This window comes from Ambystoma mexicanum, chromosome 3p, assembly GCF_040938575.1.
Source record: "Ambystoma mexicanum isolate Mex_15411 chromosome 3p, UKY_AmexF1_1, whole genome shotgun sequence".
Classification (NCBI taxonomy): domain Eukaryota; kingdom Metazoa; phylum Chordata; class Amphibia; order Caudata; family Ambystomatidae; genus Ambystoma; species Ambystoma mexicanum.
Window position 1 is genome coordinate 865,788,405 of NC_090925.1, and position 22,582 is coordinate 865,810,986.

A 22,582-nucleotide genomic window follows, 5' to 3' on the forward strand; every position below is an offset into this window, starting at 1 on the left:
TTTGTATTTAGAAGTAAGGATTGGTAATGGATTTATTAGTATAGGCCCTTTTTATTTTGACAGATTCCACCAGGACTGCATTATTATTATTTGATGGTCATAGCTGCTCCCATCCTTAGATTTAGATTTAGGTTTAGATAGGCGTTTTACCAACCCATTGAAGTTCAATAAACACTCTTGAACTGTGATCACTTGTCTGTCTTCACTGTTTGATACCATGCCTTCCTTACATGTGGTGTCAGCAGTGGGATATGATTCAACTAACAAAAATTGAAAACCCATGCTAATAATCATCATACCACCAGAAGGAGAAAATAGGATTATTGAACTCTTTGAGTCTGATAGAATATATACCATAAAAGAGACCTTGTACTCCCAGCTTTAAATCCCAATTGGCCGACAAGATTTGTTTTTCAAAACCCAGGTATTGTTAGATACCCTTCTGCTCTCCCACTATTATATCCAACAATGGGATAGAATAGTCTTAAAAATAAGGCCTGCACACAGTTTCATTAGTCCTAGCGTCCTGAATCCGCCTTTCCTCAAACCTTTTTCCTTTGGTACCGGATTAGTTTCAGCTCCTGTCCCATCAGGTGTAAAGATCCACCCACCCAGATCTTCTCCTCCATCAGGATCCAGTACAGAAGAGTCAGATGACTTTAAAACCCTTTTGGAGGTTGAGACACTTTTTTCCCGATTCAGAAAGTGTCACAGAGGGAACCCTTACTCCCCCGAAAGATATGGCCATCCTTGAAGATGTCATGGTCCAACTGGCCGCCCATCAAATGCAGGCCGAAACCCGTCTTCAAGAAAAGTTAACAAAATTAGTTATATGATATGATGTGGCATTTATAATGCGCCTGTACACAAGTGTTTCTAGGAGCAACAAGACAAGGAGGGGGAAACAAGGGAGGACAAAATAACGATCTTACTAAGCCTTGTCATTCAGATCGCGCAAGTGCAGGGAAGAGGGAAGGGGAAAAGTGTCAGGGGGAAGTGCAGGTAACTCACAAATGCAGCCAGCGGGTGGCTCATAAGTGCAGAGAGAAGGGACTGTAGGGTTGCAGATACAGACCCTTAAGTGTTGGGGAGCCTGAAGGTAGTGCGAGGGCAACTGGACATGCAGGAGCCTGGGCCCCAGTTCAGAGGGTGACCAGTGCGCGGAGCAGTCGCATGCATCAGCAGGGGAGAGGAAGAGAGAAAGCGGAATGCGAAAAGGAAAGTCTTGAGTTGTTTCTGCAACCGTAGGTGGTTCTGCTCAAATTTGAGTGAGGGAGGCCACAGCCGAGGAGATAGATCTGCCCCCAACTGTCTGCTTGGAGAAGCATCTGACCCTCAGAGAGTTGGAGGTGGATGAGCGTAGAGCTTGAGAAGGAAGATGTTTTGGAAGAGAAAGTTGGAGGTAGAGCGGTCCCAGGCCCCAGAAAGCCTTGTGGACGATGCAGAGGGTCTTCTTGAACATAATCCTTGCAGCCACAGGGAGCAAGGGAAGAGATTTCAGAGCTGGAGAGATATGATCCCTGTGCTTGAGGCCAAGGACAAGTCTCGCAGTCCTGTTCTGGATAAGTTGTAAAGGCTAAAGAATAGAGGCAGGAAGGTGTAGAAAGAAGCTGTTGCAATAGTCCAGCCTAGAGAGGACAAGAGCTCTGGAGACTGAGCTTTTGGCGGAAAGTGAGAAAAGGAAGAATACCTCTGAGGAGGTTCGGCTAATAGTTTGACTTCTTAGAGATGTGAGGATATAAGGAGAGGGTGGAATCGAGGATGACACTGAGGTTCTTAGCCTCACAGGAAGGAGCAGGAAGAGGGCACAGAGTGGGTGGCCAGAGACAGAGAGAGGAAAGGAGGGAGCGGTGTCCCAATGAGAAGGATCTCAGTCTTACTAGCATTAAGGCAGAGATCATTGGCGGCACACCAGTCTGGTATGAGAGAAGAAGCATAGGTGGCTGAGGGGAGCCTGAAAGAGAGCTGAGTGTCATCTGCATAACATTGAAAATTGGAGCAGAAAGTAGCGATGTGGTGGGCACGAGGTACCAGGTAGCGGTTGAAGAGCCAGGAAGAGAGGTTAGACCCATGGGGAACACCACAAGTAGAGAGAGATAGACGAGAGGAAAGACCCCAGTTGGACTTGAGAGGCCCGGTTGGTGAAAAAGGAGGTTGGCCAGGCCCTCATCAGTAATACCAAGGTTGTCCCAGAGACGACTGAGCAGGATGGCAGGGTTGACTGTGTCAAAAGCAGAGGATAGATCAAGGAGAATGCGGACAGAAGGGAGATTAGAGTCAAGATTGGAGAGCAAGTCTTCACGGCTGTTCAGTAAAGCAGTTTCCGTGCTTCTGGCAGCTCTGAAGCCAGACTGGAGGTCATGGAGGCAACCAACAGATTTATTATGTAGATTAAACTGGGAGATGGCCAGCTTTTCCAAAAGTTTGCCCAGGAAAGGAGTGATGGAGATTGGGCGATAGTTAGCCGCTTCTTTAGAACGGGGAGCACAAGAGAGTGCTTAATTGGGGAGGCTGCTCTGGAGTTATTGCAGAAAACGGCCAAAGCTGGAGCAAGGGTGCCGATGTGGTCCTGGATAGTTCTGCATGAGCTGGGGGGTGGCGGGACCTGCTTTGATGAGACTTTCATAGATCCAACTTGTCTAGAAACATCGTCGGGAGTGAACAGGGGAAAGGAGGAGAAAAGAGGAGGAGAGACAGCCTCAAAGGGGACAGGAGTGATAGAGGAAGAGGTAGAGGAAGAGAGGGTGGACAGGATGTCCTAAGTTTTAGTAGTGAAATGAGAGGCCAAGGCCGTGCACAGGCCCTGGGAGGGAACAGGAGAGGTAGAGATTGCAACAGGATTGGCCAGCTCCTTGCAGATTTTGAAAAGTTCATCCGAGTTGTTAGATGCCACAGAGATGCCTGCTTGGATGTAGGCTCTCTTCTTAAAGGGGACAGATAGTCTGTAATGCCTTTGGAGCTGGTGATAGGCCAGTTTGCCAGGGGGTGCGCCCGAGGCCTTCCACTTCCTCTCCTATGCCCTACACCTGCGTTTAAGGGCGCAAGGTTAGAATTGTACCAAGAGTTGCATTTGGATTTGGGCTTCAAGCGAATTCTCATGACAGGGGTAAGTATATCCGGAGTGTTAGAGATAGAGAGATGAAGGTTAGAGAGAGCTGTGTCAGGGTGTGAGTCAGCCAAAGGTGTAGAAGGAGGAAAGAAAGTAGCAGCAAAAGCCTCAACTGACACACGCTTCATGGGTCGGATGACCGAGAAGGTAGGTGGCAGTGCTGGAGCCGACTTGACCTGCGTGGAAGAGAGAGAGAGGTGGGAAGAAAGGAGAAAATGATTACTACAAGAGAGAGGAGTGGTGAGAGGGTTAGAGAATGGGAGGTCTGAGGAGATCAGAACACCCACGGTGTGCCCTGCAGAATGAGTCGGGCCAGTGGGAAGAATAGAGAGAGAGAGAATCGTAGAGGTTGTGAAAGAGTGCTGAAGAAGGGCTGGTAGCATCCAGGTAGATGTTCAAGTCTCAGAGGAGGAGAAGTTGGGAGGTAGAGGCAAGGAACGTTGAGGAGAGGTCAGCCCACTCAGAGAGGCAGGGGGCGAACTGGCCAGGCGGCCGGTAGATAGTGCCCACAGTGAGAGAGAGGCCAGGAGAGATGTTGAGCTTGCAGACCAGGCATTGAAAGGAGGAGTAGTGCTGCATTGGAATGATAGAAGCAGGTATCCACTCTAGGAAAATCAAGGCTACATCCCCACCGGGATGATTGGTTCTGGGTTTCGGTGAGGATCTTGTAGCCATCGGGAAGGAGAGTGTCGAAACTCGGGACCGAGCTGGCCGTGAACCAAGTCTTGGTGAGACTGAGTACATCCAAATCAAGCTCTTCCAGGAGATGGCAGATGTCAGAGGAGTGTTTGACAGCTGAACGAGAGTTGAGAGTAGCGATATGGAGCAGGTGGCCACATTTGAAGGCCTTCCAGGGAGGGGTACAGGCGAGAAGTACACCATGCGGAAGTGTTGGAGGTGCCCGAGAATGGGCAGACGAGGAAGGAAGAGAAGGCAGGGTAGTCTGAGAGGTAGAAGAGAGTACCAGAGGGGTGGCAGAGGAAGGATGTAACAGGGTGGCAGAGAAGCATCATGGGGTGCCGAAGAGGTGGCAGAGGAAGGAGGCGGCAGAGGAGCCAGAGAGGGGTAAGAAGGGATTGCAGGAGAGGAAAGGAAGTTGATGAGGCGCGGGAAGCATCTATAAAAGTGGAGGAGATTGGCCTGAGGGCCCTGGACCCAAGACGGTGCCATTTAAGTGGACATTAATGATGGTTTTGTCTGGAGGAAGCACTGGTATAGATATCAGCAATAGGGAGGCCTGCGTTGGAGACCAGGATGTCCCTTTTGAACTTCTTCCTGCCAGACATAGTGAGAGGGATAAGATAGTCGATAGAAAAGATAGGCGAGACAGAGAGCACCATAGGGGGTGCATGGAGGAAAGAGGGGGGTAGGGAGAGGGGAGCCCAGGCAGGTAAGGGAAGTCACACAGGGGGAAGCAGACAGGAGGGAGGCACCTGGGGGACAGGAAAGGGAGGGGGCACAACAAAGAACAAGAACTACAGACCTACAAATCAGATGCAGTACAGAACCATCAGAAAGAAAAGAGCACAACAGGGAACCTAGAAGTAGAGAATGCAGATGTAGTACAGAACCATGCAAAGCACAAATCACAACAGGGAAACTGGAAGTAAAGAAAGCAGATGCAATACAGGACCAAAAGCAAAACACAGAGGTCAGCAGGGAACCTAGAAGTGAAGAATGCAGGCAATTGCAATGTGATGCCACAAACCGTAGATAGCAACACAATATCAAGAACCGTAGACGGCAAACACCAAATCAATACAATCAACAAAACAGTCAACAAGGCACAGAACACAACAGGACCCTAGAAGAAGAATGCAGGCAATGCATAGTAATTACAGAAAAACAGTGGAGCATGAGACAGTGTCAGAATAGTACACAATAGATTGAAGAGGGAAGGGCTGAGATGCGAGAGGAAGGAAGGGAAACGCAGAAGGTGGGAACGGAACAGGATGCAGGGACCTACGATGCGAGTGAGCACACACGGCCAAGTTGTTGGCAAAGTATTTGAGCACAGCACAATACAACACACACAGACTCGACGTTCCTAAAAGGGGGGAAAAAAGGCAACGTTTTTGAGCACAGCACAATACAACACAATACAACAGATGAGTTACAAGCCAGACCCATACTACCTCAAGGGATATTACAACCTTACCAGGAGGGCGAATATCTAGGGAATTTCTTTTTGAATTTTGAGCAATTAGCTGAGCAATTGGGGTGGGAAGAAAATCTTTTTTTTTTAATTTAGGACCCTTATTGAAAGGCGAGCTACAGACCGCCTACCAGCTACTTAACCTTGCCTTATGGATACCTTTATATCCATAAAAGAAGAACTTTTTAAGAGAGTCGACCAAACCCGCAACTTCTATCGACAGAAATGATTAAACCCTGGGCAAACTCCCCTCGAATTGGGGGAACAAATTAAGAACACGGTAGCCATCTGGAGTAACAACAAGACTCTGGAAGAATTGGTCGAAAATTATCATTTTGGAGCAATTCACCAATTCTCTACCTCCTTTTTTTACAGAAAGCAGTATTAAAGCTAAACCAACCTACCCTAGTCATGGCTATTGAAACTGGCCAAAATCACTTAGACACAGAAACACATTTTCACTCTGTACACAGGGGTGAAGAACGGAAGGATCACAAACCCACATACCATTCTCAAATCCAGGTGCTAGATAGAGAGTTCCCTAAAACCAAAGAATGGACCCCGAAAGAAAGAATAGAAATCAGAAGACCAGATCCGAAGGGTAGAGAGGAAAGCAGAAGAAAAGAATTTAAAGGGATTAAACCATCACCCCCTGTTTGTTTTTCGTTTAAAGATACAGGCTATCTGGCTCGACATTGCCCTAAAAATCTAAAAGAAGATCCAATGCAAATAGGGTGTCTCCGAGGAGATGAGTGGGAAGAAACAGAAGCCGATCTAGAAACCTTCAGCATATGTCTATGCCAGTCTTCAACTGACTTTACATATGCAAAGGCCTCAGTAAATGGAAGGCCAGTAAAAGCGATAATTGATCCAGGCAGCAAACAGACCGCTATAAGTGCTGATTTGGTGACAACAGCAGACCTAGAAAATGCTAGTCTAGTTAGTCACATGTGTACACTGTGAGGAACTCATGGTGACAACAGTAAAGACAGGCACAAGTGATCACAGTTCAAGGGTGTTTATTTAAACTGTATGCAGGTTGGAAAAATGCCTAATCTAAACCTAAAGCTAAGATGGGAGCAATCGTTGACCTTCAAATGAAAGAAATGGCAGTCCTAGTGGCATTGGCAAATAATAAGGGCCTATACTAAGAAACCTATTGCCAAACCTCACAACTAATACAAAAAGGGTGTGGGATAGTTTTCAGGAAAAGAAAGAAGTGTTCACAAATAAAATGTCAGGAAGCAGTAGCTTGGATCTCCCTTCCCCACGTTTGAAGCACATGTAAAATGAGAGCTTGGAGCACAGCACGCACACTCAAGCTTTCCCAACACGAGTCGACAGTTCCACTTACATCTATCTGGACAATCAATGGCCAAGTCTCCTTTCTCTGGAAAGTTTCTTACCTTCGAGGAACTGATGTATCCAATAAACAAACAAACACAAAGTTCTCTTTCACAATTCACGTTGGGTGACGACTTCACCCCTGGGTCCCCCTCTTCCAGACGCAGACCTTTCACTCACAATTTTCAATGTCTTTCTAAACAGTGGGCATCTCATGCCTTTGTCAACACACTGTTTCTCTGGACTTTAGACTTTGCCCCTTCTCGTTAGCACGCCTCTTTTGGGTTTCCTCTGGCTGCTTTCACCTTCACATTTGCTTTCACTGTTAACGGGATTCAATGTCCTTATTTTCACCATGCAGCATTCACTTCCCTTACTTTCTCATGTTTGTAGATCAAAATCTTTCGATTGTACAGGGATTTTGCTAGACCTCCTGTATGACCATGTTGACCTCTTCCGGCGGCTCTCCTACGGCCTTTTGGTTTCTGTAGTTTTACTCAAACGGGGATCGACCAGAGTCTCTTGGAGGGACACCCACGTGGTGTTTGTTCCCTCTGCAGATGGTCTCCCCTCAACACTTTTACACTTCCTTGAACTTAGTTCAACTTGCCACTTTGTGATAGTTCAATTTACCACTTTTGCGACTTTTCCACCACAGCCCGGCTCTTATCGGCTCTCCCCTCGACTCACTGGCTGTGATGAACCCCTTGGCTTTCTTCTTAACTGGAGTCATGGCCGGTACCACGGTAGCAGGAGTATACCTTGCTTCCACTTATCAATGTCGACACGCTATGTGTACCGTTGACATCTGCGGCAAGACACTTTTGTTTGCGGTCTTAGGCGCTTTCCAGGAAGGTTCCGGGGGACTGGGTCGAAAGGGGCATGGTCACTTCTTTCCTCGCCGCCCTCTCGTTTATCGCCGTCTTTCTCCTTCTCTTGAACTGCCGCGTCTGGTTAGCCATCTCACCCTGCTGTCTGCCGTGCTTGTACTGTGGTCTCTTGCTCCACCTTCTATCCCTGTGGAGAAGGGAAAGGGACGTCCAGTGTGTGTGATTCTGATCAATTGCCTGACTTTGCCTGACCCTTGCATTGGGACATGCCAGGTAAACGGTTCTGGTTTTAATCCGTTGTCTGATGTGTTTTGCGGAAGTGTGTGAATCAAAAATGGGGGGTGGCAGTGATTTTGAATGTCCTACGTGGTAGGATGGGGAAAAGGTGTCAAAAGAAGGGGGATACTGCATCCCACTCCCCGAGGACCCCCCATCCAGGCGATCCTCCCTCATTGCTCCACTCCCAGGAACTTGATCCAATAGCGATGGCTGTGTCCTGGCTACCTGGATGGCCGATCTCCAGGGACTAGTTAGGGAGACACCTCCAGGTTTCTCACAACACGGAGTTGATGAAATCTATGTACCGGTGTACATTAACATCCGGTGAGAATCACGGCTGGTGTCATCCGCCATTATTCCTGGACTCTCCGAAGAAGTCATTGTGGGAAGAGATTTTCCTGCATTTTGTACTCTCTTACAAGATCTCCCAAATTCCCTTAGAGAGTTCATACCCTAGGCTTTTTGGCAACCTGACTATTGCTCCCAAACCTCTCCGGTGTGGGAGCGGACGGAAACCGAATTTCACGAACCTATCATTAGCCAAGAGGTACCTTTCTGAACCTCAAAATGCGATCTAATAACAAAATCACCACCTCAATCTCAATTTGTAGAATATCTTTGGGAGATAAACCCGAACACCCTGCCTCTACTAGACCAGAGGAAACGAAATTCACGGAATGTGCAAGAGCAACTGGATACATCTTTTCCTTGCTCTCTCCACGGTCGTAGACTTAGGGGACCTAGGAAAAGACCAAGCCTATCCACCTTGCATAGGGGAATGGTATGTGATAAACCAGAACGTGTTTCACCCACTAGTCCTCAGTCACTTGTCATCCAGGTGGCCAGGACACGGCCATCGCTTTTGGATCCAGTTCCTGGGGTTGGACCAGTGCGGGAGGATCACCTGGATGGGGGGTGCTCGGGAAGTTGAAATGGGACATCGAAGGAGGAGATGCAGTATCCCTTCCTTATGACACCTTTTCTCCATCCTGCCCAGTAGGATACTTAAAAACACATCCCTTCCTCCCTTTTCCAACACAAACACTTTCTCCCACAGTGAGCGACAATGGACTAATACCAGAGCCCGTTACCTGACGTGTCCCAACACAAGAGTCAGGCAAAGTCAGACACTTGCTGTCAACTTCACACACCTGACTGCCCTTTCCCTTCCCCACTGGGATAAAAGGCGGTGCACAAGAGCATACTTTGAGCAAGGCTCAATGCACAAGGAAACAACCATTCCAGGACAGCAGTTCAAATGGAGGAGAAAGGCGCGAAGACCTGAAAGGACCTCAAGGAGGGAGTTGCCTTTGCCCTTTTCAACCCAGACCCCCGAAGCCTTAGATAAAAGAAACATAAAACCGGGAATCGCAGCTGGTGAGTGGTGTGACTAATCTCCGCATCTCCTGCGCACCTGCATCGCTCAACACTGCGGCCTTGTCCTGCGAGGGCTTCCACCTTGTGGAAAAAGGGGGATACCAAGTCTCACCATCGGGTGCTTCTCCCCTACTCCCCGACGACCTCCTACCCAGGTGATCCTCCCTCGCTTGTCCACCCCCAAGGTCGGGATCCAAAAGCAATGGCCACCTGAGTACAGGATCCCTGGGAACTAGGTTGTGAAACACCCTCTGGTTTTGCACATACCCTTCCCCAATGTGATGTGGACAAATCTGTTTCACAGGGGAACCGTGAAAGGAAATACATGTTGCGCTGATCTTTGCCTTTCTGATGTTCTACTGTGAAACAGTAGGGCTATAAGTCCAGAAACCATTGCATAACACGTGGGTTAGATTTTTTTCACTGACTTATCCAGCAAGGGAGAATGATCAGTAACTAGAATGAATTTTCTTCCCAAGAGGTAATATTTAAGGTAAAAACTGGCTCATTTAATGGCTAATGCTTCTAATTCTAACACTGAATAATTTTTCTCTCTGGGAAATAACTTGCGACTGGCAAATAATATAGGGTGTTCTAAGCCGTTGTGTACTTGGGACAGTACAGCCCCCCATCCAGTCAGAGAGGCGTCAGTCTGAAGTATAAAGTCTTTTGAGAAGTCTGCCACTTTCATTATGGAATTCTGACATAAAACAGAACATTCCTAGGTTCATACTGATGCGTAGTGTTCGAGAATGTGGTTTTGGTTACCCGGATCTTGTTAAATATCATAGGGGGTTTCTATTAAAGAAAGCAGCTCATTGCTTTACACCTGAGAGTGCGCTGGAACCACTTTGGATGACAGTAGAGAAAGATAGGTTTTCTCTGTTCAGGGTGACTAACAGTTATTCTATGGGGAGAATGCCAAATTTCAGTGATAAATTACATTCCACTAATGCAACTCGTAAGGACCCTGCTCAGTGGTTGACTGGTAATAATCCGAATTTGTGACTTAATACAGGGCTTCCCTTTGGCATAATCCTGGTTTTCAGATCACGAATAAAACATTATGTTGGCGCAGTTGGATCTCGAGAGGAGTACTGAAGATAGGTGATGTGTTGCGGGAGGGGCAGATGATGGCCTTTGCAGAACTTCGGCATGTTTTCGGTCTGGGTAATAGGGAAATGGGTAGGTTCATGGAGTTGCAGTCACTTTGATGCAAACACTGGCTATGTTGTCTACTCCATTGAGGACTGAGCCAAATGGGTGTGCTATATTTGTGTCATCACCCTGTAAGGTGTCCACATTCCTTGCTCTGATGCCTGTGGATCCTTTATTTGTTGAATCCTGGGAGAAAATGCGATGGGCTTGGGAGAGCGACTTGGGGTGTGACATATTGGATAAAGAGTGGAAACAGGTACAGAAGGCTGGTTTTAGGAGTAAAATGGATCTGAATTTGAGACTTGTCCAGCGAAAGATTTTGGGTCGCCTATATTGGACTCTTGTGCATATGCACATTTTGGGTTTGTTGGACAATGATGTGTGTGTGCTGGGGTTGTGGAAATGAAAGGGGCATTCTGTTGCATATGTTGTGGAGTTGCCCCAGGGTGTGTGAATTCTGGGGGAATATGTTCGACAGTATGGACACAGCGTTATCCATAAGCCTTCCGAGATTGCTTTTTCAGATTCTTCTGTTATCTGGCGTAGGAAGATGCGAGATTGCTAGACGATGTGGGCAATGGGCTGACAAAGTGCTGATGTTGGTGGCAAAACAGGTTTTGAAGTTGTGGAAAACCAAGAAAGAAGAATGTGTGGGATGGTAGTGGGGAGACAAGTATTCCTTTCATAATATCCCATTTTTGGGAGATTGGCTAACGCCACAATGACCATGTTGCTCATATTGCTGCTCTGTGCATGCCTCTTTCTAATTATACCTCTCGTTCTCTCTTTTATTCAATCAATGCATCCTGATCTTTCTCATCTCTCTCTTGCCCCTTCTGCTCACTCTCATACAGTTTAGACTTACCACATTGTATCTTTGATTTCAGGGCTGTGACTGCGAGAGCTGTGCAGGGTATCATTTCTGTCCACTCTGCGACTGTGCCTGTGCCTACCAACCACCAGACTGTCAGAGCATCAACTGCATTTGCTTCGAGATCAAGCTCCGATGAATGGTCTTTGCCAGCTGGGAATTTGGATCCAGGTGGCAATCTGAACACTGCAAGTGCAGGCCACAGATCGTCCATGGGAGTCAAACAATTGGAGGCCTATACAGGACACTAGCATCCAGTTATTTAGCCCTGGAATAAGCTTGTCATAAAGGTGAAGGATTTACAGTGTATGTAGAAGACCAACCCCTATGTCCTTCCAAAAGCCAGTATGCCTTTCAGTGCTATGAGGGTTCATGGCCTTTGCTGTCCCACTTGGACATCCACCTAGGTTAGTGGCAGGGGAGGAGTGAAACGCTGATGCTTCAAAGAGGTGAGATGATCAATTGTACAGAGGATTTGATCTGCTAGTTTAATTTGCCATTGTGGCTCTAGAATACCCACTTTTCAATCCAAGCGTCCCAGCAGGACCCGATTGTGCTAGAACAGACACACCTCCTTACTCTAAGTGCCTCAGTTATTTTTCTGCCAAATTTTAAGAGTTATTGGAAACAGTATTAATTGCTTAATCAGAAATGTAAATTTTTCACCTACAAATGCATGCATGCTTAGGGCAATAGATACCGAAGCATAGCTTCTCTCTTCCAATCTCTCTTGGTTCAAGTAGTGCCTCCAACTGGAAGGACAGGGGAGGTCTAGTGACATCTTCATTGTCCGCCTATTGTTGATGCTCTCTTGTACATGTGGTTATATGGGCACGTCATGACTATGGGTGCAGAATGTGATTGTTGTATGGGAGGTGGAAACACAACCATCTTTTTGGGAACCTTGAACAGCTCTGCAAGAAGGCCATGTTGGAAGGATGTTCTGCTCTAGAGTGTGCACTTGGCAACTGGACAAATGAAAATGTGCACGTTGTGATTTTCGACATGTCCATTGGTCCAACTGATTTACTGAACTGTATTAGTGTACAAATCGACTATAAAGGAGAAAAAGCTAATACAGTTAGCATGCTCGTTGCCGATCCACAATGTGCCCTGGAGATGACTGACTTTTTTTTCTTTTTTTCTTTTAACTGCCTGCAGCCAGGGCCCAGAACTTAAGGTAATTGATTGGAGATTACTAAAGTATTCTCTTGATAATTACTTTATCACCAAGACACAGCCTTGTTCTTCGAAAAGGGAATTTACTAAGTTCTGACTTAGTTATGATGAAAAAGCAGTGATTATTAGAGGAAGAAGTGGAAAAAAACTGGGTACGACGAAATGTGGTAGAAGTGGATTCTGAAGTGGAACCCGCAGCTGTAGTGAAAGAAGTTGTCGCTAAAGAAGACATTCATCTCTTGTTTCGAGGCATCACATCTTCCTCTCCAAGTTTCTCTTCTTTCTCATAAAGCTCTTGTTCCTCCTTTAATGCTTCCCGCTTTAGCATATCCACTTCTTCGCTAGAGTCCAGCTTTCTTTCTAACTTCAGCTTTATCCTCTATAGTTTTGTTCCCTTCCTCTGATGGCTCCTACCCTTCCCATGCCGTATCTTAGGCTTTCAGACTCCACCTCTTGCTATCCAGAATTGGCACCTTGCACTACATGCTCTGCCTTGTAATTTGTTTTTCTTCTGTCCCAGCCCATTCAGACCTGCGTATGGAATATCCTCTCACTGGACAGTATCGTAGCAGGTGCCATAGTAATTAAAGTGACCTTTGCAGCATAAGGTAAGAATGTTGGAAGCGGTTGTCGCTGGCTGTTCCCAGAATTAGTCTCCTCCTCCTCTTCATGTCTTTCTCCTCCTTTGAAGCAAGATCTCTTACCTATCTTTTTTTAGTAGAAAGCCCCTGGATTGCTTCTGCTTTTGTTCATTCCGCGTATACTTTTTAAATTGTGCTTCAGGATCCCCAATCTGAAAATTCAGGGAGTATGAGATGACGGAATCCCCTTGTTGCACAGCACTCTACTGCTGCACAGCTAGGTTTGTACTGCATAAAGCCAAGGCTTTTAACAGGTGCAGAACCCTCTCTCAACTAAATGCAAAAAGTGCTGTACTCGGCTCATTTGTAGTCCCATACTGTAAGGAAGACTCAAACTGCGATGCAATGACTCCAAGAAACAAGCCGATAAATAATCTAATGGAATCCACACGCCTGCCACGTAAAAAGAAGGAAAAAGAGGAGCAATCCAAATGAAACTATGCAGTAATTTTGGAAAATGGCAAACGAGCTGTCACTTTGGAACCATGACTTAATAATGTGAGGTAGTGGCATCAGCAATGTGCAGAAGGCAATAGAACGTGCAGCACGCACAGCAGCAACATAATGCCAACTATTTACATTCAAGTTCATTAGGAACATTTTAAAATATTAAGATGCGCGTGATCATGGGACATTCTTTTTTTCCACAGTTAACATCAGGAATTGTTGTAGGTGTCTCAATGTATTTTCAACGGTACATATCAGACACTTTGCGTTTTTAAAAAATTGAATTGGAGGTTTTTGAACAAATGAACAAATGGATTCTTCCCAACTAGATGTGTTTCTTTGTTCATTTTAACTAAAGAAATAATTATACATTTCAGATCAAAATTATAGAACACCAGAATATTTCATTTGAAAATAATAATGGTTGAAAGTAATAGGGCACAATGTTAAACATCTTTTCTAAATTATAGACGAAGAAAACACTGGGTCATGTGTTATTGTAGCCCTTAACATAGATAGGGGTTTGTTGTTGCTGCTTTGGTCTTGCTAGGTTCCCATGCTTTCACTGATACATCGTTGCTCTCCTCAGTGATCCGGTTACCAGATTAGCGGGTCCATATAAACACTAAAGACGTTGAACCAATCGTAATAGCTGGTGATTACTCTGTGCAACTTTCCATTCCATTGTTTTGTAAGCTGTCGCTCAACCATATGCAAATCATTATATGACTTGCATCAAAGGGCGCAGTCTGTCCAGAATTTACTAGGTGTCGTCCAACCTGCACCGTCACTACACTAGACCTGTTTTGACCTTGTTAGCCCTCATAAATGAAGTGCAGCTTGATTCCCTGCGCGGAGATCAAGTAGCAAGAAACACACCGCATCTGGGCATACCGCCTCGCATTTCAGGGGAGACTCGAACACAAAAAAGTGCTGCATGGAAATATTTAGACTGATCCTAATCACAGGACCTAATTGTCATTGATTCTAAGAGGCACCCCTCTTGCCCAAAAGCCAGAGACTTTCTCAGATGTGCCAGGCACACTGCACCTATCTTCCTTACCACTATTTTCACAGGTGGCTTCAATGGGTGCACCCATACAAGTGTTGTTCTCCAAAGTCTTGGAGGATGCCGGGCTTTTTCTTCTAAGACTTTTTGCCTGTGTGTGTTATACAGCACAAACACTTAACTATGATCCTGCTTACCTATCACCTCACAGTACCACGATTTCTTTGCGTATCTGTAGGGAAGTGGAAGCGTACAGCTCTACCTTGTCTTCTGCTCAGAGTCGGCTGCAACTGTCACTGGTACCATCAGAGCACAGCATGGTCTTATCTATTTGGACAAATGTTGATTGCTTTCCCCTCTAATCGGGGTCATTCAGCAACCTGAACTATTTGGATTTTTAAAATTGTGTAATGTAAGCACCAAATGTACTAAAACAGAGGTTGGCATGTTTCCGGAGCTGCAGTTTACACAGTATACTAAAAGAAGAGTTTTTGTCTCCAAATAACTCCTAATATAAATCGAGGATTACCCTCTGTACCCTCATCCGTTTTCATATTTGAAGATGCCATACGTTTAATTAGGCATCAAAATGACCACCTTCCTCGTAGCTGTCACTTTAGTGCACACAATTAGTGAACTACAGTGTCTCAGCTGTGGAGCCCAAAACATTGTTTTGGTGACTGTGTTACTTTGAGATCATAGCCCTATCTGTTGTCCAAATGTTGTTTGCATTTCAATTAAATGAGATTTGATTTCTCTCCTTTTTTCAGAATAATTCCTCTGCGGGACACAACTCGTCACGCTTTAGGCCCAGGGTCGGCAACCTTTGGCTCACCAGTTGTTTTGAACTACGGCTCCCATGTAGCCTAAAACATCTGGAGAGCCAAGGTTTGCAGCATTTGGAGAGGTCTTTATTTGTATTGTTGCAGCTCAAGAGTTCAGCCATTCATCTAAGCTAGTTATTACATGTGCTGTTATAGATTCTGTTAAGAAAGCCACAAAGGCATCTATAGTATGCTTGATGAATCCTGTGTTTCAAAGCGTACTCCCTTCGGATGTTTACACTCCAAAGACTAGTCATGCTCATGGTGCCAGAGCCAGTCAAAGCTTCCTCCATTGCCTTTCATGGTCATGTTCCCATTGCCATAATCTGCAAGATTGCCACTTAGGCTAGTTATAATACTCTGTTTACAGAGTACAGTAGGCATTGGATGCTAGTGCCTAGAGGACCTTCAAGTCCATCAATCCATGTTTAAAAAAATAAGTTCAGTTCGATCAGGTCCTGGCATTACACTTCCATCTCCACATAAAGTCATGGTTAGGGAATCTTTCCATACATAGGACTAGAGATGCTGGTGTTACTCACCGTTGTAGCTACTGGATGCTGCCTCAGTTATATGCCCCTCAGGCTGTACCCTTATCTCTGCTCAGGCCATGATATAGGCCCTCATTACGAGTCTGCAGACTCGCCTTAACGTTACCCCACAACTGATATGCTGGTATATTCGGAAAGCCGGTAAGTTCCCATTCCCATGGAGTCCAGTAGGACTCCATGGGAATGGTAACCCTAAACCATTGGCACCGTTAGTAACAGTCCCGGTGCTTCAGTGACAAAATCTGCCAGTAGCGGCCAGAACTATCGGCAGGTCATGCCTGCCGGTAGTTCACAGCCCCTACTGGCAGATTTGTAGTTTGGCGGTTATTGCCAGCACTTTTTTACGGACCGCCAAACTTGTAACGAGGGGCCATAGTTTCCACCTCGAGGTTGGGATACTTGCATGAGTGCTGTCGAATAGGGCAATGTCACCTGTATGTGACTGAAGGGCGGCAGGACAACGGAGAAAGAAGTTGCTGCTTTACTTTCTTACTACGTCTCTTCTTTCGCACGCTCATGCTGTTTCTTTAGCGTTGTGCAATTCAGGATTCATCATTTCTTTGCAGGATCTGTCACTTTCTCAGCAACCTCTTCCTTTTTTTATCTTCCCTTTCCTTGCCCCGGTTAAGGCAGGCAGTGTATGATTTTGGGTCAGTGCCACAAAATGTGTGCCCTAGCTGTGCAACCTCGATTTTCTGCCGTCCCCAAAACTGCATGTTCATTTATCAATTTCAACAGTGTTAAAAAAGAAAAACGGTGTTACCCGTGCTGCTTTGTCTGTGAGGGAGCTAGTTAGTCCCTAAGCACTGATCCAGTGCACAGCTGACAGTCCCGTGCTACGTTTGAGACCTGCAACCTCATGACTGCGAAACTGACCCATGGCTGCTCCTAGTGGTATCAAACATTGACGTCTATGCCTTCTCTTTGCAGGGATTGGACACTGAACCTGCTAGCATGAAAATGTGCTCTCCAGCACCAGAGAGCAGACTGGTGAAATTCCAAAGCAGGGAAGTCAACTTAGACCAGCCCTGGACCATCGGACTCAGGAATGCTCATCTATTGATCCATTTTCCAATCTGGCCTTTTTACTGGGTCCAGTGTTTCTCCTCTCCACCTTTCCCTCCACAGCAACCTTTGTACTGGGTCCAGGTTGCTCTTGTCCCCTGGACTCTCCAAGAAAGACCCAGGTATCTGATGCCACCACTTAAGGTGGCTCTGCCGATATTATGCCCAGACCAAGTATAAGTGACCTTATGCCCGTCCTGGTGTGTAATTGACATCCATGACATGTCTTTATAATTTCAGTGCCTTGAAGGCTTGTGTTGAACACTGACCTTTTTGTCTGGTAGGCCTTACCCCAGGGAGACTGCCTGTAGGGAAATCAGGACATTTCCTCACAGACTGACTCCACAGAATAGTGGAAGCCTTTCTTAGGCAACAGCTCTCTTTTTTTGTAGTGTGTCAGTTCACCTATTTGCCAAGTTGAAGCTGCTTTGTTTACACTGTATAGCCACTTGGCCACTTGTGTTAAAGTGGACCGTTTAAAAAAATAAATAATCAAAATGTTATTTTTGTATTGAAATGTATTTGTTTGCACTGTATGAATTATGTGTTCACGGATTGATGTGTGTGGGTTTATTTTTCACAATAAATTTTTGCTAAGATTCGTCTGTGAATTCTTTGAGGTGCTATTCTTTGGGTTATTCCTTCCTGGTAATGAGCGACCTCCTAAAGAGTGTTGTCCAGCAGAAGGGAAGCGCAACAAGATGTTATTGTGATTCCTAAAGCACCCCATGCAGGCTCAGGGCAGCTTGTGGGTGCATGGACCGTTTGTCCTGCTGGGATATCCGGCACATATGTATAGAATGTAGGAAACATATTGGTAATCATTTAATTGTTGAACAAGAGGTGATGGTCCCTGCCCTTGGGTCCTTATTTCTGTGATGTCCAGGTAGAAAATGTGAGGATATTTTTCATTTTATACTGAAAACGGGAATCAAAAACACTGATTGAAATGATCTAATTTCACCTTCTTCCTCACGAACCCACTGAGCCCAGTATATCTGCTTATGACCACCCTCTATAGCCCACCCTGTGCTAGCCCGTCTTCCTTTTCAGCTCTGTTCCATTGTTCCGCACCAACTGTAAATGTTAACTTTCCAATGCTACCCTAAATGTTTTGCAGGTAACTGCTATGCTGTAAGAATTGTTCCCTCTCCCCTTAACCTTCTAGTGTATGTCTGTAATCCTGATGATGTAGCTCTGTTTCTTTCCAAAGCTTGGTTTTTGCTCATAAATCCGTCCTCCCAGCCCCCCAAAAGTGTGGTAATGATTACCTTCGGTGTGGACCTTTTCAGCTAGAAATGGCCCGGTTGAAGCAAGAGCAATTACCAAGGGCATCCGTGCTGGTACAGCATGAGCCTACAGTCATAGTCTGCATTAGTATCCTGGCAAAACATGTTTACCCCCAAATAAATCTACAAACAAGATGGTTTCTCAGAAAAGAAAGCACAGAAAGCACCACACAGACCACATCTTCTCTTTTCATGGCAGCCCAGGAAAAGGATGGAAGAGGTATGGCCAGAAGTGAGGGGCTGAATACGAGAGGAAGCAGGTAAAGATTTTAAACTTTTGGGATTTTTATTTGAAGGGTGGGGTGGGGGTGGGGGGTGAGTTCAGCCAGAGCAGCCAGCCATCAAGCAGCTCAGGACAGACTTAAATGTGTAATAATTATATAAAGTTCAGGCAATGAGATACCCTGCACTTAGACCAATTGTATTAATTAGCTGCAATAAAACCAGACAAGATCACGTTGCTGCATATCTTATACTTCTGTATGCTAATTCCCATGTTTGTCTAGTTTGTATTTGTGCTCAGCTTGGTCTTGCTTAATTAGCCACAAATCTGTATTGAATGATGTACAGTCTTCGTTATAAAAATGTGCATTCCAAAATGTTTAGCCACATGTTTAGTCAAAGGCTTTCTTAGCTTTCCCTAAATTGCTTTATTTGTAAACGCAGCAACTTGCCAACACGTGTTTTGACCTGCTGGTCTCTTCAAGGCTCGATTTGTCTAATCCTAGGGTAGTGATCAATTTGAGAAGCGCATGCACTGAAATGAAATACAAATTAGCATCTTCGTTCCCTGTTTATTCATATCGTCAAATAATCCATTAAGCAAATAATAATAAAACATTTTACATAATGACTCCTTAGTAAAATATAATAAAAGGTTGTCCATGAAAAGATCTAAAGAAAAATAAACGAATGGGATAAATGTTGGAATTTCGCCTATACGAAAATAACGTATGTCCTAAAATTTCGAACATTTATCCCATTGTACAGAGTTCCAAATAAAATGGTTCATTTCGTTAGCAGACATTTAAGTAACATGTTAAGAACATTTAACTCCCAATAGAAAACCGGGCTTGTGAGGTGGCACAACATGAAGATAAAGATTCATTTTAGAATGGCACTCATTTCTCTACAATTACCCCAATGCATGGCTAGTTTGCAAACCAACAGGAGATCATTTACAATATTTAGCGAGTTCCATTGGCATTTCTGAAGCATGAGCAGACATTTTATAAGGTATTGCGAAAGTATTTAAAATAACCAAACCGCTAAACCCAGCTTCGGAAAGGTTTTGGTTTTGCTTTTGCTTTGTTAAAGTCATCAGAAACATGTGCACGATCGAAAGACTGAGTGTTATTTTCAGCACCGAAGTTTATGCCTCGAATACAGTGAAATCAACACATGGGAAGTTTCTTTTCGGCTATTTTTGAAATTAGACACATAACAAAATAAATATCAAACCCATCAGATTAGGCATGCTTAAATGTATTTCCATTACTTTTTAAGATTCTGGGTATTTATTTCACTTTACTCACCTGCAAGTATGCCTTTTTCCATCGTTCAACGTGCACTTCCTGAGTTGCCGTCTTCACGGACAATCTTGCAAGATTACAGAACCCAGAAAATTGGGCAAGGGTACGAGCGAAAGGTAAGAAATTCATGTGTGCTCAGTAAAAAATAGAAAATTTCACATCAAGATTCGATAAACAATCATTTCATGATTATTTGATTAATTTGTACATTTCGAAATTAACTTGTTTGTCATTTTCAGTCACAGGCATTTCGCATTCACTATTTTATATGGATACCTAATAAGTGGCATAGAGTAAGATTCAATATCAGTGGGCAATGTAGACCCTGAGGGGGTATACCCCATCTCCGGTTGGAGAGCATCCCTATTTACCCATGTGTTGCAAGTGGAAGGGCCCAGCGATAGCTTACTCGTGGGTGTTCGTTTGAAAAGTGCTGGATATAGAGAAAATCTCAACCCTTATGCTATATAAATTCAAGCACTATATGGAGCTGTGTCCCCCATCATAGATTTTGAGAATGATAAGGAGCAATTATTTTTCAGGCCACTGCTTTTAAAGCACTTTTGATACCTGGGGCAAGGTGATGGGTGTAAGGCGACACTCCTATGGGATGATGTGGGGATTGGCCCTGCCTTAGCTGGTTCTTGGAGACCTGTTAAGATGTCTCTTATGTAAATCCTATATCTTATTTTTGCCGTGTTATTACCTGGGGTCAGATATTCCAGACTGGAATACATAGTGGTCGAAAATTAGCATTGTCACTTCCCTTCTGATGTTTCAGTTTTTATTGCTATTTTTGTTGAATGTTTTTGTTCCAAAGTGTGTCTGTAATGGTGTGGATAAGTTTAAAAGGCTAAATAAAGCCTGTAAAAAAGATTCAATATCAGACACATACTTCCTTAAAATATTCATGCATATGATTGTTGATTACATTTGCTCATAAATAGCTTTATGTACTGGACAAAAGCAACATTCCTAACAATTCATTAAAAAAAGTACATTGTAAAGCTAGAGCATCCTTGTCTCGATAACCCTATTTTCCAAACCCAGCTTAGCTCTTTAGTTACTCAAAGTACTACGCGAGGAGTAGGAGTTGATTTACACAATAAAAAAGCTTTCTCAAGCATGCACAGTCCAGAATTCCTTAATTATGGCATTTCCTTGGGGTGCAAAGGTCAGAGAAACCAAATGAAGTTCATCTTCTCCTTTGTGATCAGGCTGAGCAATATTGATTAAACACCTGGTGCCTTGTCCAACATGACATGAAGGAGAATAAAGGTAAGGTGCCTAATGTGTATTTTATGTAGAGGCCTGTCAAAATAAAGGGTTTTCATATCCAGATAGCTTTCATGGTTGGTCAAATCCTTTATAGCAAGACAACGTGTAATTGAAAGACTAGCTTTTTTCTTAGAAGACAACCCTTCCCTCAGGCTCCACAGCTCGTAGATTCATTTAATTATAGCTCAGAAGAGTTGTCCATGAGGAATGAGTTGTCGCAGAGGTGCACCATGTTCAGATAAAATCATGTCTGCTTTACATAGCTTACCCTAGGGAGGGATCTTGCTCCTGGTACTAGTAACAAGGCTTTTAGGGGCACCTTGGAATTTCTCGAATTCACGTGCACCCCAAACACTTATCCCATACATCAGGGGCCTAGGTTTGGCAATAGCTGATAGTCCCATATAACCCAGTTACTATTGTAAGGGAGATGTCAGTGTGTGCTGAGAGAACCCTAGCGTGTTCCTTAGACACGTGTTTTTGGTTTTTGGTTAGGACTCGAGATTGATGGGCCAGAACCGTGCCGCATATGAAGTCACCACAGATGCTTGTGTTTTTTAGACTTCCATTGTGAGTGCACTGCTCTCAGACCAAAGCATATTGCAAATTGATCCACTGCACCTGTTTGTCTTGCAAGTGTAAAATTGCTTTTTGACCATTGAACTCCCCATGTCCCATTCAGGCTCAGACTGGCCTATAGGGCAATGCCTCACGTGCCAGCCCATGATAGTAGGGTGGGCCAATTTTTTTTGGCCAGAATCGACTTCTTTTTTTGACACAGTGGGACAGTTTCTTAATTTATTACACTACTTGTAACCAATGTTACTAAGCAATATATTTTCAAATGCGTTATTTGCAGCATAGTTTACCAAAAATACCCCCTTGACTAGTATTCAAAAAGTCTGTTCTATATAGTAATGAATAGTAATATGTGATTGTAGGCCACTTTTTCATTGGTGCCTGCACCAATTTTATGCCCGGTCCGACCCTGTTCCCATTATTACTCAAATGTATGCTAAGATAATCAAATTATTCACTTGTTCTACAGTTAACCCGACCAACATAATGTGTTTTTCTGGATGTCTGCGATAGCACGCCATCAATTTTGTCTCACTAACATTGGACATGAGCCCTTTAGCAATACAAAGACTTAAAAAGGTATCTAATTGGCAATGTAAGCCATTAGTTTGTTCTGATAACCGGTCTAGGTCATCTGCAAATAAAGGCAACTCTGCCTTTTCCCCGTGACTCGATGTTGCCTCTGCCCATATCACTAAGGTGGGAGTGGCAATATCATTAATGAACAGGGACAAGAGTAAGGGACATGAGATGCAACCCTATCTATTTCCAATCTGTACTTGAAACGGTTTTGTCCTTTGGTTTTCTAGACACTGTGCTGCGAGTGCCTAGAAATTTCAACTCACTTGAGGTTTTATATATTACAATATATGTCGCGAAGGCGGGGGCAAAGTGACTGCACAGTTCTGCAGACTGGACTGCTGCTCATGTGTTTTGGATTACGCTTTGCTACAACAATGTATTAGCATCATTGGTACTCGACTTGATTGGTCTGGGAGCATTCTGGTCGGCTGATTGGGTCTGGACTCAACAGTGCCTCGCTGTGGGAAGGATTTCAAAAACCCC

General features: G+C 44.6%; 1 protein-coding gene across 1 annotated transcript in view; it reads left to right on the forward strand.

Annotated features, from left to right (window-relative positions):
• Positions 1–17,438, forward strand: part of LOC138581020 (uncharacterized) — a 220,449-nt gene extending 203,011 nt beyond the window's left edge. The window contains exon 4 of the mRNA XM_069652034.1: positions 11,140–17,438. Coding sequence (XP_069508135.1) covers positions 11,140–11,262 — 123 coding nt within the window. The 3' untranslated portion in view covers positions 11,263–17,438. The remainder of the gene's footprint in view (positions 1–11,139) is intronic.
• The last annotated feature ends 5,144 nt before the right edge of the window (positions 17,439–22,582 follow it).